Here is a 21489-nt window from a genome sequence, read left to right on the forward strand (position 1 = left end):
TCGGAAGAATTGATTCTTCTACTTCACCTTAAAGATCATCATCATCACTCCATCATAATTATCTGTCATGTCTACATCATATCAGTGGTGACGGCATCATCACCATCAATCACCATCGCATCTTCTCGTCCAGAAAACATCACCACCCTCACAGTTATTTCCGTCTCCGCACCATCACGAGGCTTCGGCGCTGTGAACACACTTCCACAGTTTAGCAGCTTTAGAAAGTGACACATGTCAAAAGCAGCTCTTGTCTCATGCCACAAGTTCTCAGCATCAAAAGTTCTCAAAAAGCAGCCGCAGCAGCAATGTAAAGTAATATGAACTGTCAGCCTTGTAGCTAATCCATCTCCGTCTCAATGAGTTTTCAATTTCCAGACCCGTATTATCGTCCTGGGCTAAACAAACCAGCTTTAGCCTCTGAGATTTAATCACTGAGATGTGGCGGGAAAAGCAGATGGGTTTTCTTTTCTTACTGTACATCTCGTTGCTCTGTTGCTCTTTTTAGTTTGTTCCCACCGCTACACTCATGATCCTTGTTGTGAGTCAGGGGCTCAGGCGTATGCCTCTCCTGATTTTAGTGCCACTAGCTCAGAGTCCTCTGTTTGGCGTCCGTTCAAGTGTTCGCTGTTACAGTCATGGTGGTAACTGAAGGCTGGTACCTCTGTGATGGAGGTGGCTGTGTAGGAGGTGGAGCGCATTGAGCAGTGGTCCTTTCGTCTCTGCCCCCACTGAGTCTTGTACTGCATCCACTGTCTCTTCAGAGCTGCCTGCACCTAGACAGAAGAAGAGTTGGTTGACATTTTACACAGTTTCAGTGATGGGGTTTCAGGGGTTTTAGTTAGTGCTCATCACAAACATTTCCCAAAAACCTTGTTCCTCTGTTCAACTTTGACCACTAAATCATTCCACCAGACATCCAAATTTGAGTGAGTCCAAATGTGAGTAAGGCAGAGCCCATGTAAATACCACCTTTTGATATTATTAATTCAACATTGATCTCACTGTAACTGATGCAAACATAATAGCTGCAGCATCACTCCAATTTCAAAGATGCCAGTGAGGAAATGTTAACACCAAAGTCACATTTCTTGAAAAGCAGCCAAGATGTGCATGGGGCCAAATCAACGTGTTATGTGGGGGAAAGATGCTATATGTGTTAAAGATTTTACCATAATTGCATACAAATTCTCGCCTATATCTGTCATTCACGGATGCTCATATGGTGTATAACCATCTTCCCCTCAGCTGAGTAAACACTCACAGCCCTCTAAGGGCATCAATAGAAATATACTTTCTCTCTTCAGTGTATAATTTGAGGGATGTGGTGCACAGTTATGGATGCACAGGCATTCCTTTTGGGTACATTTGCACAACTGGCACTATCATTATGCACGATATATGAATGGCACTTTTTTTATTGCAATTTTGTGCCTATGTGTAACTCATTTCTGTTCATCTGTTCACTAAGTCCCCACCTCCTGGATGTACTCTTGCTATGTCTGTCAAGATTTCCATTCTCACATGCCACATATGCAGTGTACAATTAACTAACTAGCTATTAATTAGCTAGCTAATTAAGCTATCATTAACTCCATGAGTTAGTTGAAAGCTGGTTTCTGGCTGAGCTTTTGAGTGTTTCCAGCTGACTCATTTAAAAAAGAGAACAGTGTAAAAGGATCTTAAATATGTACTTGATGGCTGCATACTGTACATGATATTGTGCTAAAAGACTGAAGCTTAAGTGCCAGGAAAATGTCAGCATCTCCAACTGATGATCCACGTTGAAGACAGACTGTATTTTTCACTTACAACATTAGGTTACATGAGATGTATTACATTTTTGGATGAGGACTAACTGTTTGGCAAACTTATGTAAACTTCCAATACAGAGCAAGATCGAACCAGTAAAGCTACCCAGTACACTATGTGTAATTACACATGAAACAGATGTCAAAACTATTTTCATGTCAAAGAGGATATCAGCAGGGATATTCACAATCATTATTATGGTGCTTCCATTTGTAAATATATATTGTGTAAATATATGTTTAAGTAAGCCAACCAAATCTATATCATACTATCACAAAATCCATTATTATAATGATGATTTACTCTATGTAACCCTTCATAATCCCTCAATTTAGTTTCTAATGCGATCAGCAGTTATGGTGTTGTATTTTGAAATGGAATTAATCTCCCATATCCCAAATTCAATAGGAGACACAGTGACAAGATCCTGGGGATTTATTTACTCAAATAGACCAGTCAAATAGTGAAATACGTTAGATGTATTACAAAAATGATACGATGAAGGATTTTCCAAAATCAGAACATTATAAACGCCTAATGTTTTCAAGAGCTCAACCTCTACTTCTTATTGCTACCTTTCTGAAATTCAGACAACTCTGGAATAACAACAATAAATAACTCAAAATCAAACAAGTGCCCATACGCCATTATCGACATACCAATTTTAGCCAAATCTATAAAAAAATATCACAGCACACAGTGGGATTGCAGGAAATAAAATAATTTGCAACTCTACTCATTCAATCTGACATACAAGTTTCTGAAAAGGTAAAATGGTTGAAGTGGAAATTAGAAACAAGCATTATCTTTTTAGTAAAGACATGTTTTAAGCTCCATCCTTCTCATTACAAAGGAGATTCAGGCGCATTAATACCAACAAAGAAATACTTCATAATTTGAATGTCGTTTTTAAAGTAATTTTTCCCTCTTACAGGAAGGCTGCATTACAGCACCAACTGGACAAAGAAGGCAACTGCCCTGAAGCTCTAGCCTTGGACTCTCAGGGGCCCCAAAGGCCCCAGAGGTGGTTTAGTAATAAGGTATCATGAATTATTAAGAACAATGAAAGACTGAGGTGGCTTTTTTTGTTTTGCCCAGTCTCTTTTATGTAATGGGACCTTTCAATACATTTTATATTTTAGTTTATACTATGCTTTATGGCACCTATACGACATAGAAATACTGTTTGGTGCAAAATGTGTGTTTTGCACTGAGGACCCCAGCAGGTCAATCTGCCAATAGAAACCACTGTGTTGTTGCAGCCATTGAATGGATGTACGTCTGCAGGTTTGTTTTGTTTTTTATTTCTATTAATTTGTTGATTGGGTTTGCATTGAATCTATTATTTAGTTAGAGTCACAAAGGTCAGCATCACAGTTTCCCAGAGCAAACGACGACATCTTGGAATTGCTTATTTTACCAAATCAACAGTTTGAAACCCAGAGATTAACTTTATAATGATATAATAACAGAACAGTAACAGCATAGGAATACTCTGATTTGAGAAGATGAAACCAGTGATGTTTGACATTTTTCCTTAGTCATTAATTATCAACAATATATTATTTTGACCAATGCATCAATTCAGTTTACTTATGACTGACAAGTGAACGATTGAACATGAATTGGAGCATGAATTGAAATCCTAAAAACAGAACAACTCTGGCAGTACAATGTTAATTACTTTATTCTGTAACACCCTAATACCGCTGTAATTACTGGGGCTACATTAACACAAAATGATCTAATGATATAAATGATGACACTAATTGTTATAATGAGACAAAAGGGCGACCAGGGCTTACAGCTTCCCTGTTGAAGGTCTTGCTTGATATCACAAATACAGCAGGAAAGCTGTTTGTCTCACTGACCTATCTTCACAATGGAGCCATTGAACAAACAAGACAGGTCTGTGCAGTTTGGCCTTGTAATCAGAAAACAGAATTGAACCCAGCCCCAGAAACCGGTGTCCTGATTAAGGGAACTGAATTGGTCATTATGCGGGTGAAGCAAACAAACCCTCCCATTCCCTTGTGTCAGTTAGTGTGTTTGTTCACCCAGTATCATCCAGAAAGTGTGCTTGACCTAAAGACACACAGTATGATTTACTAATTGTATATCCCCCTGCAAAGTGTCTGCATCATTTGTGAAGATGTGTTTGTTGTCCTGGTTGCTCACGGATAAGCTAATACCTGACCTATTTTCAGGGATGAATGCATAAAACATAACTGAATGGTAGGTTTCCAGTTCCTCTCTGCCAGACGCCTCATGCTGAGTATTTAAATCTGCTTCTCTTTCAGTTTATCCATCTCTGTTTTCTCCTCATACAAAGAAAATAACTCACAACCCCATTGTCTCTGTGGATAACTCAACATTTTGCAGCACATTTTTTTACTTATTTCTACTCCAGAAATATTACAAACATGTATTAGTTTCAAACGCACGCTGACAGACTTGCCCATTATTGCTTAATCTGTCTATACTAATCACGCCACCATGGAGTCTAATGAACAACAAAACATTTCTAATTCAACCTCGCAACACATATTGTATTCGCTCTGTTTTTTCGGGGAGACCTTGAGCCTGAAAGCATCTGTCACACAATTAGTCTGCAAAGCTGAAAGGTCTCCACAACCCCATTAACCCCAGATTTGGGCTTTAGTGGAAAGAGTCATTGGTTTGCAGAAGTGTTTGAACTGAGTTAAAGATGCTCGCAGTCAGACAGCTGCAGACAGACTTAGAAAAACTGACAGGAGGACTTGAAAGGAGAGTCCCATTTCCAGCTGAGCTTGGAAACTACACAGTCATTTATAAACTGTGACTTGCTCTTCACCTGACATGACCCTTCAGCTTTTACTGCTACAGCTCTAGATTGGTCTCAGAAGAGACATGCAGCATAGCACTTTATAACCTCATACAATAGGACCTAATGACAGATATAGTATCTCCAATAAAGTTACAACTGTTTTATTCAAGTATTTCAACCCAACTTTGAGTCTGTCTTTGACATTCATGGGTGACTGCTTGATATGCTATCAGGTACAGTGGTAAGATGACAGATATCTGACCTGGAAAACAAAATCTGAAAATGTTTTGCCTGATGGAGCCTGATGTCTCATACTTAATGTCACAAGCAATGAGCAGTTTTATTGCTCAATGACTGAACAGCTCCCAGAGTAACATGTGCAGGTTGACCTTTATAAAAGGGCAATTGCCATATCAAGATTGTAATATTATTTGGTCACACATGACACCGAAAATGAAACTTTTCCAGGATACAATATTCTTAAAGGCATAGTTTGACATTTCAAGAATTTATGCACTTATTTTCTTTACTGCTAAGAATTATATGAGAAGATTGATACTACACTCACATTTGAGGATGGTGCCAGGAGACGGTATAAAGACTGGAAACAGGGGGAAACAGCTGGCATGCCTCTGTCCAGAGGTAACATAATCTTCTCAACAGCATTTCTAAAGCTCACTTATTAAACAAATGACTCATAACAATTAATGAGATCTAGTGGTGGTGATATTTCTACCTTCAATAGCCAGGCCAGCTGTTTCCCTCTGTTTCTAATCTTAGCTGCTGTTCTAAGCTAACTGTAGAGTGGCTCTGGATCCATATTTAGCCAACAGTCATTTAAGTGATATAAATCTGCTCATCTAACTTTTTGGAAATATTTGAGTAATAACAAAAATAACTGCCGAAGAATCCACAAAATGTCAAACAATTCCTTTAGGGCTGCAACTAACGATTATTGCCATTATCAATTAATTTGTTGAATATTTGCTGGTCATTCGGACTATAAATTGTCTTGTTTTGTCCAAGCCAACAGCCAACAATCCAAAGATTCAGGTTACGATTAATGAAAATAATTTTTAAAATAGTTGCTACTCATTTATTTATTTCAATCAACTATTGAGTAATTGTTGCAGCTCTAAATCTCTTTAACTTTGAGCGGCAGCAGCAGCGTAGAGAATATACAGTACATACATGAATGGTGCTCACCTCTCCATTGAAGAAGCAGAATATTGTTGCCACGAGAACACCCTTTGAAAAAAGTAAAACAAGCAGACACAATTAACTGTTGATCATATGTTGGATTTTTACAAAATTAATGGAATTGAATAAAACAGATCACTTTCTAACAATGGGGTAATACAACTTCACAGGTATACAGAGTGCTTTTTGAAAAGAAAAAAAAGAGTATAACACACTGATTATCTGCTGGAGCAATGTAAATAAATCCCTATCTGAGTAAATTTAGCAGACTGTCTACCTGATTTCATGGGCTGCATCCGTGACTAAGTGGTAGTAAAATAAAGTTAATGGAGTGCCTTACTGGTTCTTTAGAGGGTAATTCAGCAGGGAATCACATCAATCAGACACAGCAATAACATGGCAGAAACACGAGTGTAAGTGTGCCAAACATCTAAACCTTGAGCCAAAAAGGACCAGAATGTATTGACAAATTTGAGCTGGGCTGAGGATCATTTTTGCATTGATTTGGGTCAAAAATTACAGTATTACTGATGATAGCAGACATATTTCCCTCTCCCCACCAAGGATTGGGGTGCGGCTAGATTTGGAAAATACTTTAATCCACAGAGAGGAATGAAGCAACACTTTTCTGCTTTAGGAGAGACATTGCTGAATTACCTTTGAACTCCCTGTTGCAGTACTTGGAAATGCCCAGATGTCAGCTCCGTACCTACCTGGTAGTGCATGAGTATGTGCATGATATACTCGTAGACTTCTCCAGCCAGCCGGTTCTCTGGCCTCCAAGGAATAATGACAAACTGTATTCCCAGCAGGGGCACCAGGATCAGGGTGGCTCTCACTGCCTTCATGTACATGTGGGACTCAGCACGGTGCGTGTCTCTCAATTTGGTTACCAAAACTCTTATAATATTCAGTAAGAAGAAGAGGTTCACCTGCAGAAATGTAAGAGAACATCCAAAATGAACTGCAAGGATGAAACATATAAACACACAAACAAACAAACAAAAAAAGCCAACACCAAATGTTTTTTTTTCTGTTTTTAGGAACTAAAATTGCTGTCAGAAATAGTAATAATTATATTGTTCACTATGAGATCATGTTTTTCTTTTACATCATGCAGACACAGCAGATTGTAAATAGGATATAGCAGACTTACAAGCAGAGCTGCCATTATAGGACCATGGACCGAATAGAGCAGATGGGTCTCCACACTCATCCAACAGCTACAGAAGGAAAAACATATCAGTCAGTACTGTCTGCCGCCCAAAATACACACGGACACACACGTACAAAAACAAGCATACACACAAGCACGTGTATGGATCCGCATACTCTCACCCTCTGCCGCACCGTGACGAGAGCGTATGTAAACATCTCCTGTTTATTTTCAGACGTTTCAGGAACATTACTCACTTGTCATCAAAAAACTTTTTCCTTGCCACGGCGTGGATGGATGCAGGCACTAGAGGAAAGCCTTGGACAGAGAGAAAGATGGCGGCCATATGAGGTCTTGAGTGAATTTACTGAAAACCATTTGTCATTTTATGCAACAGTAAAAGCATGGTTAGCTTTGCCAGTTGTTTTGTCGGTCTCAGACTTCTTCATCAAATAAATTAGTGCTTTTCAAATATGATTGTGTCAGCATGTTGTGGTGCATGATGTGAAATTCAGCAAATGTTTAAATATAGTGGATCAACTTTGACAGAGCAATTATTTCCTGTTCTTGTTTTATTTTTCCAAACCTAATAATAACACCACATGGTTAATTTCCTATAAAAATGTCGTCTGAATTAACATAATCTCTAGAAAAATCCCCCAAGAGGCTGTGGCTCAGATTAGCTTTTAACTTTTCAGATGGACATAAACATATGAATTCATGTACGGCCCATTTTTAGATGCCAATGAGTCCCTGCAGCATATCGGTCACAGCTGGACCTGACTAACTAACTGGCCATCCTCCATCCACACACACACACACACACACACAGAGAGCAAACACAGGCCTCAAGGTTATCCTCCCATTTTTAATGATAACCATCCATTTAGGTCCATTGCCTTCTTGTCTGACAGACTGTACCCGTTATTCCTGCTTTGAACAAGGTGAAAAACAGGACAGGAGTGGCACTAAATGACAGGAGGGCTAATAAAGCTGTCAGCATGTCCAGATTGACATACTGTTCAAGGATGGGATGGTTACAAGTAAATTCTAGCTGCTAGATTGTGTCTCATTGAATTGAATTTTAGTGAGTTTTCAAGTGCATGATTGAGTCTAGTGGGGATAAAAATAAGTCATCACTGTGGTTGAATTGGACCAATTTACAAGATTTCTCTCTGAAAATTGTAGTTCAATAATTCTGATTGTCATAAGGTTGTCACAGGGCCACACAGGGCATCTGAACACACAAAATACATTTTGATCATTTTCATTCAATTTTGGACAAATAAAAATGATTGAGAATGAATGAATGAATGATTGAGACTATAGAGGACACATTTCCACCACAAATACAAATGTTGTTATAGGTCACTTTTTGGTACATAACAGAAATTTAGGCTTCAGGCCCATGAAATTCACCCTTACTCTAACCATCACCGTTGCTTGCCCTGGCCCCAGCCTTGACCCCTGATCCAAAAAAACTGCTTTGTCACAGGTTTTGTCCCCAATTGAACAAGCCGTTCCCAATTTAACTGGTCTTATACTGGTCTGAAATTTGTCCCTGAAAGCAGCCTATGACAGACACAGACACACACTTGGCTTCCATGTTTTACCCCATAGACTCTTTCCACCATGGGAACAACACCTGTTGGTAATTCTCACAAACAATCGCGACATTGTTTCACTAATATGAAACACTTTTCTCACAGCTCTGGTATATATAGCTTTTATGAGGCTTTGCTCACAATTCATTCAGTGGCAGCACAATGACCAATACTCTATGTCAGGCTCTTGATCTTATCTTTCATCATGATGCTGGTCAAGAGGAGAGAGGCCAGGATACTGACAGTAAAGATGCATTATAGGAGGAAGCATCAGAAGCTTAAGAATACAGAACATGTACTCTTATGCAGTATAATATTACTGTTGTTCTTTAATGTGTTCAGGCATTAATATGGTTTTGCTTTAATGCGAGCTGTATGAGTTAAAGTCAATGAGGCACATTGGGAAACAGGACAAACTTCTAAAAAGATCTAACACAACATTAGGTGATAATATATGCATTATCATGGATATGTGGAGCTATAATGGAGTGGTCATATTGGACCAGGAACATAGAATTAATTAAGATGAAACAAACACAACAGGAGGTTTGAGTATAATTATAACCAGAAGTAGGAACAACACAGGAAATGTTGTTTTGATCAAATGCAGACAGACTCACCCCAGCCCAGGAGGTAGTACCAGTGCAGATGCTGCTCCTCTGCAAAAACAGCCACTACGATGAGAGTGTGCAGGTAGATTCCTTCACAGAGCATCCAGAAATAATTGCAGCCCAGCATGTACATGTGGAAGAAGTGTAACACCTTACACCAGACCTGCAGAGCAATTCAAAACAGGGAGATTTCTTATTTGCTTTGTTTTTCACTCTCAGTTTAAAATATATCTATAAAGATGCTTCAATTTAAATACATCTTGACAGCTCAGTAGGAGACAAAAAAATCTAAGGGGACCCATGAAATCATTAGGCAGTATTATCCTTTCCAGGCAAAGATGTTTATTCATTTACCCCCTCAGGAGGTGAGCTCAAGATGGAAATGATCATTTCTCTTTGTATGTTTAATTGTGTTTTTCCGACTTTGCACCAATAAATGTCTTGTAAATGTGTTTTTAGTTTTATTTTGTACTTTATAGAGGACTACGCAGATTTCTATTCATGCATCCAGCACTGTGCTACAGCAACATGTATTATTATGTTTTCTGTTTCTGTTTTTCTTTTCCTGATTGAATCATTATTATAATTTCTTCAAAGACATGATGGCTTTCATGACATATTATTATGTGAATCTTATCTCACGACAGCTTACTAATGCTGTAATTATTCCTCTAATGGCTGCTAGATCCTAGTTTCTGTCAATCGAACGGTTATGAACTCTCTTCAAAAAAATTAATAAATAAATAAATAACTCAAAAAAACTTTTTGTTCCTTTTTTTGTTCCTTCAGTTGGATGTTTGAACTTCATTGTGCAGAATGATGTATGTGCAGAGTTTAACACTTGAAAGGTGTTTTCACATTGATTGTTTGCTTGAAGGGGAAAGGTTTCTCTGTACTCACCTTAAATCTGACTTGAAACATGTCTGGAGGGGTTCAGACATGTTTAAGATTTAAATATGAATATATATATATGTATATATATATATATTTATTTTTTTAAATATTTTTTTTCACAAAAAAATCACTTACCTCATTAAAATCTACTCCTTGACCCTCCAGAAACTATGAATATGCAAATATTGGGCACTTTAACAGTTTAACTGTTGGATCTAAGATGTCTTCTTCTATGAAAAGTCTATTCTCAGTGTTTTTGCACTGGAGGCTCGAAATGTCCACATCACACTTGTGTAAGTTGCATGCTGGACCAGGGTTGGCTCCAAACGTTATATCACAAATCCTGCTCATTAGTTACACACCTTATAGTCAGATTTTCAACGAGCACAGAAACACTTTACTTCTCCAGAAGATGAATATGAAAACAGCCTTCTAGTGTCAAACTCTGCACATACATCATTCTGCACAGTGAAGCTCAAACATCCAACTGAAGTAACGAGAAGAAAAACACATTTTTAAGTGGAAATTTGGATTTCCTGACTCCCGTAACTGTCATAATGGCTGCATGCAATGAATCAAAACCAGTGTCTCTTCATACTTTGGCACAGTACCATGCTGTATATTATTACAAAAAGAAATCTCAACATGGTCTTTCTATGCCCTCGATTGAAACTTTTTCAAGTGGTCCAAATACTATTCTTCTTATAGAGTTCAGAATGTTGCTAACAACTTTGAATGAAGTCCCCTAATAGATGATAACAGTCCCACAACGATCTATATAATTTCATTTTTATCCTGGAACAGAGCTTGCTTCTCCAGACAAACCTGGACCATCATCATACAATCCAATATATCTACGCTGGATTATTGAGATATCCTGAAATCTCCTGCTGCCGGCACCAGTGGAAACTATTAACCACGCTGCTGTTCGATTTATTACTCTTGATAGCTATCGCACTCACCTCTGAGAGTTATAGGAAAAGGTCAGATGGTCATCATTCATACGTAGGAGGCATCAGCATACCTGTGTTTTCATTTATAAGGCCTTGCTTTCTAAGATCCTGAAATATTTAACATCCCTAGTTGAGTTCAAAGTGAATAACAAGGTCTCAGAATCAGTTAGCATTAACTAATTTTGACTGTTGGTTTTCAGAGCTATGTATCTTACTACTAGAATGAACAGAAATATAAGCTTAAGTTTCCATTCCTTTTTTTAGTTACTTACTAGTATTTTAAAAAATACTTCTGGGAGGTTTAATTTGCGTGATCTGTTGTGATCTTATGTGATTTGTCTTGATTGCAGAGAGAATACTTCTTTAAGTTTATTTATTCAACACTTTATTTAAACAGGTAGTCTCATGATCTCTTTAAAGCTCCACCAACTAACTCCTTTTTCTGAAAAATGAATTCATCTTGAAACACATTATTACAGTATTGCAAACATAAAAGGATGAAGCCTTTGTACTGTCTGAGATTTTGAAATATTTTCATTGTGGTTTCTGGTTCACAGAGTTAAGGAGCATCCGTATGACCACAGTATAATTCAAAAAATGCTGGCAATGCTATGAAGTGCTTCTCTCAGGGGTCTTCTTAGCTCAAAATGCACAACAATCATTCATTTTTAACTTTTTAGCCATATGTCTCTCGTTCACTTTGTCCCTTTCCACTCAAGGAATCTCTAATATAACAGACATGGACTCATATCAATACACAGACAGTTTTCACCAATTCAGAACTCTTTTCATCTTAGCTAACTGAGGTCTGTCTAAAGTTACAGACAATGTTCTGGTTTACAAATCAGGCAGCTATAGATCATGTAGATGTTTCTCATGTTTTCAGCCTCCTCCCTGGTTTGACATAGGCTTTGGGGATTCACTCCCCCACACTGCTGGCAGGCAAAAGCCAGACTCTGTATCACCACACCAGAGAGAATAAAAAGAGCTTGTTTTCTCTGTGAGAGCAAATCTCCACCGCAATCCACCGTTCCTAAATCACCAGCACAGAAAACAGGCTCGTAAGTCTCGCTTTGGCAGCACTAAATTTCAGAATGTTTCCCAGTAGACACGCGTGAATCCCAACCAATGGTGCGTGTGATTTCTTTTTCTGCTTCCTCTCGAAAACCAAGGGCCACGGTGACCAATTTGTTGCAGCAAGTTAGCACAAGTTGACAGTCCCATGTCGGAAAGTAACAGATTCAACACAAACGTTTTGACAAATGGCGAAGAGGAGGCATTTGAAAGGGAGCCATTATGCAAACATATATATATATTTCCTCACATTGATGATGTGATCCTGGCTGCTTCTTGGATTCATTCGGAGATGGGATGTGAATAAAGACAGCAGTCAGAATGAGCCAGACAGATGTGAGGAATGTGACTGCATGAAAAGGAGCAGCAGCAGCAGCAGGACTCAGAATCAAACCCAGCCGAAGCCTCTGCTGTCTGCTGGATGTTTCTAGTACTTTGTTTGCCCAGAGTTTCTCCAGCTGAAAGCAGGCTGGGGCTAATGGGATTGCATGCACCGTGCGCCAACTTCTACAATCCTATCTGTCATTTTTGTTTGTTTATGGCACTTTGATCATCTGAAGAAGTTTTTTTTTTTTTAAATTTAGCTCATTTTCACGCATTTGCACATTGGAAGGATGAAGGTTTTTGGTTTGTTAACTTTTAGTGAGTTTTTAAATAAACTTGAACTTCAAGAGGCTGAATGTATTTTATGTAATTCAGATCTACATAAAAGGAAAGGAAATGTGATCATTTTTGGTGTTGGGAAAATTCAATAAAAACTACTTTTGAGAAGGAGCAATAATATGTTAACAGGTTATTTAAAAAAAAAAAATCCAAAAAGAAGTGTTTTTTTAAAAGTCACACATGGATTTATGTTCAGTCCTGATAGCAAGGCATTCCTACAAGACAGATTTATCATCTCTACCAAAGCAGACGTCGAAGATTCAAAGAATTAATATAAGGCATTCGGTGGGTCTCCAAAACTCTGACAGGAGAACGTGGAAGACAGACCTGAAGATGTCAGTTGACCATGTATGGCACAGTCAAGATTAATTACTAATTAGTGTATACTATACAACCCAATTTAAATGTAGTTTCCTTAACTTTCCTGGCCTTGCATATGAGATTAATTTTAAAACGTTCCTTGAATTTTTTCCTGTGTCATTTTCTTTTAATTTAGCATAAATACTTAATGCATTTATATCTCATTTCAAGACTAATCTTCCTAAAAAAAAAATGTCTCCCAAAACAAATATGTTGTCTCATAAGAAAGAGTGCCCATCCCCTTTCTGGATATATGACTATGCAAAGAGTAAGATTTGTAGTGGCATTAAATATTCCACAGCGGTTGAACTCACCGGGTTTCTTCTCACCATTTCAGGTTTACTGACCACGCCTACCAGGTAGGAGATGGTGAGGGCAGAATTGAGAACGTAGGAGCAGAAGAGGTTCTTGTGCAGGGTGATTCTTTGGCAGCTCAGACTCCTGTGTGAAGGAAGATGATCAATTGTCACGGCACGCTGACATACAAGCACAGAACATCATTAATGAAATACAATCAGCAAGCCTGCAACAAAAATCTCTTCTGACACATAAAAACATAAATTCAGGAAGAGGCCACAAGGGGGCACGTCATGGAGTAGACTTGTAAACCATGAGGTCCCAATTTTCATAACAAAATAAGCTGTAATTTGCTAAAACATGTCGAAAAAGTTATTTTTGTTTGGAAATTTTGAGAGTTGGCAAAATATTAAAATTTTTGGCGCAGATTTTTGGACAAAAATGGCTCCCAAACCCTCTAAATCCGTGCAAGCTAACAATTTGGAGGCTGCTAGCAAGAACATGGTAGACATGGGCATGCTGGCATTCAGAGAGATAGTGAAAGAAGTTATTCAAGAAGAAAACGACGGTCTATGAAAAGAGATTAAAAGAGCCATCTCTCCATATAAATTAGCCCTAGATGAATGTAATGTAATGTAAAGTTACTTGAACATGAAGAAGGGTTGAACAATTTGGACGCCCGTTTAGATGCTATGGAGTATACTCAGTAGGGGGAAGACGATGCAACCTACGTATCATAATAGGGCCTGGAGAAGGGAAATCCCACGAAATTCATCGCCGGACTCTTGTACGATGTGCTTGGAGGTCCAAATGGTCTGGAACAGCCCGAGTCCTGGATATGGCTCAACCACGGCGATTCATCCTTCAAGTTCATTACTTCCAGGAGAAGGAGTGGATCCAATGTCTGGTCAGGCAGAAGGGGCAGTTGGAGTTCCAAGGAAAGTAGATCCTCATCTTCCCAGATTACAGCGCTGAGCTAACCAGACGCAGAGCGGCATTCAACAAGGACTCCTATGAAAAGTAGAGGGGGTCCGATATGGTCTTCTTTACCCACCCTGGGCAAGACGCAGATATTCGAAACACCACAGGGAGTGAAGACTTTATCGAGACCAAGGTCCAGTCAGCTTCAGTTAAAAACCCGGATGAAAAAAGATTACTGCGTAACAAGCTGACCAAAACCACCAAAAGACGTTTGTTTGAACCCGACAGGGACTGAAGTTAGCCAACAATGTGGTGAGTTTACACGCTTCATCCTATTTACTTTTACAGTCATAAAACTATCATCACAGGGTAACGTTGGCTACACTAGGGTATTTTGTGAATGAAACAACAGCTCGTCTAACCGGACTTAACTACGGGGGGAAGTCTGCTAGCATTAATGGTTATAAATGATATATGCCTTTTATTTTGTTCACGTTCATGAAGGCAGTTCTGGTTAACATTAAAGTGTTATGTAGCTGGACATGGGGGTCTGTTTTTCAGAGTAAGACCCATATCTGTTGGTTCACAGCAGAACAAAGGACTTTCTGACCACAGGACTGAGTTAACACCTGGTAACCCGTCCGCAGACCCAAGTCAGAAGATTAAAACTTCACACACCCCCTCCATAAAAGACTGATACTGGGGTTGTGAAATCATCGAGACATCAAAGAAGACCCTACTTACTGTTGTCTCAGAATAACAATCTAGTTGTTTTTTAAATAATTTACCATATATTCACTTTTGACTGAACTCTCACCTCAACCCCTGCTTTGTTGACGAATGGCAGAAGTCCCCAATAACTTTGAATTTCTTAACACCCCCTCTTTCTGTCTGCCATTCCACACAACAAAAGTGTTTTTCTGACTTTCTGATTAAAAGTGTGTTTAAAACAATTCTCAGGTTGATAATGATGTTATAAGAATAAAGTCTCAAGGAACAGACCTTTAAATATTACCAATGTCAAAATACCTACTGTTAAGAAGTAGATGCATTAACTCACCAAATATGAATTAAATAGAGTATAACATGTATAACTATATACTACACGAAATACATGAGTACATGAGATAAACATTGATACTGTTATTACTTTAGTTAACTTTAACAGCCTTTTTACATTCTTTCAACAAGTTGGTTCATTGTTGACTCGTGTTGTTTCTTTTTATCTGATCCACAAGTAATACTAATATAACTCAAACATACCATTGAATATTCTCTGTTTGTGTTTGTATTAAAATGAATGATACGCTATACAGGATGAAGTACTCAAATGTGAACAATGATGTTGAATGGATTGCGTCAACTGACTAAAGAATTGATTAATCCGTTAACTAATTATTCCCTTCTTAAAGTAATTTATTTTAGGAGAAGGAGCAATTGATTGGTTAGGGGTAGGGCCAACCCCGAACACGAGACTAAACCCCTTCGCACAAAAACCACCGGAGATGCAATTTCAACTCTCTTAACATCCTAGTCTCTTAACCTTTTAGTCTTTGTTTCTTCTCTCTTAATTTCTCTTAATTTCTTGAACTCTTCTAAACTTTTATTCTTTAGTAACTCTTTTTGTCAATTTTTGTCAATAGTTCAAAACTCAGTCAAACTTTTTTATATAATCAGCAAGTTTTTGTATCTTCAAGCCAAAGCTCAACTATCTTCTTTTGATGCCTTTTTGCTAAAGTCAACCAAAGACATTTAATACTTTGTATTTTGATTTTTGATAGCCGAAGTTTCGTTCTGTTTGATGGACTTTGAGAGTTAGACGCTTAGCCAGCTCCGACTTTTGAAGCTTTATTGAGCAACGAATTAAGTCAAATCAGTACGCTCTGCACCACCAAAAGCACCAAACTATCCCAGGTGCTCATCACCTGGACCCCAGAGTGAGAGACAGTGACTCCAGAGACCATCCGGAAAGAGCAGCCTCCCAGGCCAGCTGACCGGTTCCTGCAGCTTGGACGGAGTTCAAGAATCCCAGAGTCCAACGAGATCCGCCAAAATCCCGAACCATGAAAAGCTGATGATTCGTCATCATCTTTCATTCATTAGAACATATACCATATATTCATTTGTTCCTTTTGTTTTGTCCATTACTCACAATGAATGTTTATCACTGTTAGTTAATAAAACCCATATAATCATAGTCGATCGTGTGTGTGTTGATTTGGAGTGAATATCCCTGACGCCGAAGAATTCATAACTTTAGATATTTGACTGATCAGTAATTACTTGACTTTATCCAAGTCTATTAAATTGAATTACGGTATTTGATCGTCTCCAATTGACTTCGTTCTGTGGTGCCCCCTGATTACAAGAGCTTTTTAATATCTTACAAAATCCATAATTTGCTGCAGTTATTTGTTAAGTTCTCTGTAAATGTGCCGGTAATATCTTTACACGGCAGACAACCCGGCAGACTAACCCTAACCTGAACCCAAAACAAACTGAGGTCACGGCCAAGTTCTAAGGGAGCGCACTCATCTTCTACCCCCGGGCAGCCTGGTTGGCGGTGTCTAAGTAATAGTGCAGGACTCTTGAACGACAGGTAGCTCCACCACGGGAGTCTTAATTTCATTTTTTGACTTTCTTCATCAGTAAATTCAATTTTTGATTGATTATACAGATTATTATGGAAGCCCATTTCTGCCAGTGTGACGAAAAAAAACTAAGATCCTGTAAGTCATAATGAGAAACTATCTCAAAATAATGACTTAGTATCTCATAATAATGACTTAGTTTCTCATTATTTTGAGATACTAAGTCATTATTATGAGATAGTAGCATATCAATTTAAAGAAAAAAAGGACCACCTAACCTATTCGGGTGTCAAGGTGACATATTTACATACAAAGTTTTACTCCCCTCCTCGAACGCACTAAGACAAACTTTCAGAGGTCATCCATTGTTATTAATTGGATGCACTAATGCAGTTAAAATCACTACCTTACCCATATTTATTTCAATGCATCTTAGTCTGCATACCAAAAAAAGATTTTAATACTCTGGACAAACATATTTCTGCATTTATTTGGAACGGTAAACCTCCTAGAGTTCATAAGGATTATATACAAAGAAACAAACAATCGGGAGGTTTGGCCTTATCAAATTTTCAGCTATACTATTGGGCGGCGAACATACGAAATATGCTTTATTGGCTCAGTCCTTCGTCTATAGAGACACCGGCATGGCTTCAGATTGAATCATCATACTGTAGTAAAACCTCATTACCGGCTTTGCTTACCTCAGCTCTTCCATTAGAATTGTGTATTTACAAATGTAACCCTTTGGTATATCATTCACTCAGAATCTGGGTACAGAGTAGGAAAAGGTTTGGATTACAATCAATGTCAATTCATGCGCCAATTCACTCTAACCATATGTTTCCACCCTCTACGGTCAATTCGCCTCATTCACTCAACTTACTGTAAAATGCAATATCTCACAGACCCATTTCTTCCGCCATCTACAAATACGACATTTAATGTATAACAGAGACCCTGAATTCCCAAACCTGCCAGACGAAACAACTCTAGACAGCATTCTTGGCATAAATGTGCGCAATATAGGAGTGGTATATAAGTGATATATAATCTGTTATCAACCTTACGTTCTCCATTATTAAGTCCCAGTGGGAAGATGATTTGGTGTCTGCCATAACAGATTGTGATTGGCAATTCATATTTCAAAGAGTACAGTCTTCCTCAATGTGTGCTAGACATGGGCTCCTGCAATTTAAGGTCGCACACTGCCTGCATCTAGCCAAGGAAAAGCTAGCTAAGATCTATCCAGGGGCAGATCCCCTATGCAGTAGATGTAAATCAGCAACAGGGTCCCTCATTCATACTTTTTGGACATGCCCAAACCTTAATGACTACTGGACATATCTGTAATTAATACATTCTCAGAGGTCTTTGGAGGTACAATTACACCATCTCATTTGATTGCTATTTTTGGAGTAGTACCAGGGGACATGCTCCTTCCCAAACATTATTCGAATGCTGTTGCTTTCACTTCCTTGATTGCAAGACCTCATACTTGGAAACAGGAGGCCCCTCCCACACATGTTGAGTGGGTTAGTGAACTTATGAGGTTCATACACCTGGAGAAAATAAGATGTACGCTGGGTGGCTCTGTAGATACACACAGACAAAAAACCCCCACAAATTTAAAGGGGACATATTTTTGCACATTTCCAGGTGTATATATTTAGTTAAAAAAATCTCCTTATTTTTGTCATACTAACTCTTTATGCCCATTCTGGTGGTCTGAATGGTTGGCTCTTGGAAACAGCAGTTCTGGGGGCGATGTTAACCAACAGTAGTAGTAGAATTTCACTACTTTGTCTTGTTCTTTACTGGAAATTTAAACTTTTCACATACATCTGTACATGTTTGAGCCTGAATCCAATCTGAAATATGCGAGTGGGTAACGTGAACAAGTCATGTAACAACCTTAACAAAAAAATTTGATGTCATCATGTAGAGGAAATAGAGGTAGAGAGTATTGCCTCTAAATGCTTTGTACTACACATGCTAGAAATCCTATTAAATAATGCATAATAGGTCCCAAGGGTGCTTCCTCGTTACCTTGGCTGGCCACTCAGAATTAATAGCATTATGAAATGCTTGACAGTCAAAGTGAAAACAACAATTAGAATCAAAGGCATTTCCAGTACCCTTATTATCATTAATGGTTCAATTATTTTGCATTTTGCAGCTTGTGTTTAAGGCTGAATGAAACCTTGCTCCAGATATAATATTCTCTACAGTTGAAGAAGTTATATATTTTTTTACTGCTCATGGCCACTTTTATCTTTGATGAGTCATAAAAACCCAAGAGACCCATGTAAAAACAGGAAGAGCACTACATTTCCTTCAAACAACATATACAACTGCACATTTTCAGAGTCTCATTCAGACTCTATGGCTACCTCTCACGGAAAAACAAACAGCCTCAGCTTCAGACATAAAAGGAAATGGAGGAGCAGTTGAACGCTTATATACAAGGGGTTTTATCTAAAAGGGGATGTCAAAACACAGGCTGAATCCTTATGTCATAGGTCTTGACGGCTTGAGATCAACTATGTACTTCAACCAACTGCTTGCCTGTTTTTCCACAGCAACCGGGAGTATTTTTATCTGGGAATCCTGACAGTGATGATGTAGCGTTGTAAATAACGGAGTAGTGCAGCTGTACACCATCACATACCATTGTAAAGCCTCACATCTGGATCTTATGATACAATATTAGGCGTTCGATAGTTTAAGTGATTCGGCTATAAATATGTTAAGTTATGGTTAAAAGGAATTTTTTCCAAGCCATAACTTCGTTTTTTTATTGAGTTCTTAATTTGTTAGGACTTTGATCTTTATGAATTGTGAATCTCCGGCTGAATTTCTGTGTGCTTGAGTTAGGAGTTCGACTTTCAGCGGGTCATGGGATTTGCAACAATGCACCTGCCCTAAACATGGCCGCTTGATTTATGAGGTTGTATAAAAGTTTGCAGCACATTGAGGGTATTTTACAAGATCGGTTCTGGATAACAGCTGCGTTTAGGAGGTCAACACCTTTCACCGCTCATGCAACACATCAAGTTTTACAACTGCATCGTTCAAGAACTACAGGGCCAAAAAGGCAGCTCTTCCAAATATTGTTACAGAACATAAGGTTACTCACAAGGCTCCTTACTCAGCGTTCTTTATCTTCATGGTCTGAGTAAAACTATCAACCTTACCATGTCATTAAAATGTCATTAAAAATAGCACTATCCTCCCAGATATAAACATAAGATAAAGTCTGCTTTTTCTCAGTCTTCGCCATTTATAGATTTCAATGCATCCACTTTATTTTTTATGAAGACTTATCTAATTGAATTTCAAAAGCATTATCTCACTGGGATTAAGCTGTACATGGGGATGAACAATCTGAATGAGCAATGCACTCCTCTGCACACGTTTCTAATAAGAGCAAAGCACAACAGCAACATATTCAGTGGGCACCACAGCTTTCCGGTTTAAATTCCTAAATATCCATGAAAACCAAGTTGGCATGAAATTAGGTGGACATATCAAAACTAGTAAAGCATTCAGTGAAAATTAAGTTTGGGACAACTGTGACTGGTCGTCTGTCAGTTTGATCAACGGCTCACTCAGCCTGCATGTCAAAGCATATGAATGTGTGTGAATGGGTGTGTGAATGTTGGCATGTATTGTAAAGTGCTTTGAGTGGGCGACAAGACTGAGGCCAGGGATTGAAGCAAAAAAAATAATATTTTGACTAAAATTTCTTTTCTGGCGAAGTCATAAACTGTTCATCATCTACCTTTTCATAGAAACCCTTGTGCGGTCGCTTCCTAGGATTTAAGGTAAAACAAGGTGGAAACAGCTGAGGAAACGGCAAATTGTTCTCCTGCTGAACAAGATTATATTTCACCCACTAACCATTGCTGCTCTTTTCTAAATGTAATGAAAAGGCTTACAGGCAATAATAAGGCATACGGTCTGTATAACCTCAGTGGGGTTAGGGTTAGGGGCATTATAAAAACTCAAATGGTCTGTCAGACCGTTGCAGTGACACGGAGAGGATTTTTATTTTTTATTGGTCTTTATTGCGCTCTTGCCTTGATGACGACATCCAGTCTGAGAATATGAGAAAACGGGTCATTTTTTGTTTCTGTTTGTCTCTGCTCATCCCTATTTTACCAGGAAAAACAGAAACAGCTTGTATTTCAATTATATTGTTGGTATTTTTAAACAAAAATCAAGTAACCACTTGTGTTTTGGGTGGATTAAACTAAATTACTCTGTAGATTTTATTGCATTTACAGTGACAAAACGAGCATAGTTGTCACCTCCAGTTTTCACAGGGTTCACTGTGTCTGTGTGAGCAGCACACATTGAGGGCTCAGCTCCACCAGAGGTGAAATAACATCTTCAATACAGAGATCATCATCATAGCCATAAAGAAGACTTTGCTTTCTTACAGTGAACCAACCAAAACCAGCATAATATCGCTACTGTGTACTTTAAGATGGAACACCGGTGTTTCAGATTCAGAGGTTTGAAACGATCAGAAAATAACGTGT

At 38.4% G+C, this 21489-nt stretch overlaps 1 protein-coding gene across 1 annotated transcript in view; it reads right to left on the reverse strand.

Annotated features, from left to right (window-relative positions):
* Nucleotides 1–554: 554 nt before the first annotated feature.
* The window catches only part of calcr (calcitonin receptor), a 33686-nt gene continuing 12751 nt past the window's right edge, over nucleotides 555–21489 (reverse strand). The window contains 7 exon segments of the mRNA XM_053334761.1: nucleotides 555–776; nucleotides 5825–5866; nucleotides 6532–6750; nucleotides 6975–7041; nucleotides 7232–7292; nucleotides 9199–9352; nucleotides 13448–13574. Of these exon segments, the coding sequence (XP_053190736.1) occupies nucleotides 555–776; nucleotides 5825–5866; nucleotides 6532–6750; nucleotides 6975–7041; nucleotides 7232–7292; nucleotides 9199–9352; nucleotides 13448–13574 (892 nt within the window).

Source organism: Scomber japonicus, chromosome 15 (assembly GCF_027409825.1).
Source record: "Scomber japonicus isolate fScoJap1 chromosome 15, fScoJap1.pri, whole genome shotgun sequence".
NCBI lineage: Eukaryota > Metazoa > Chordata > Actinopteri > Scombriformes > Scombridae > Scomber > Scomber japonicus.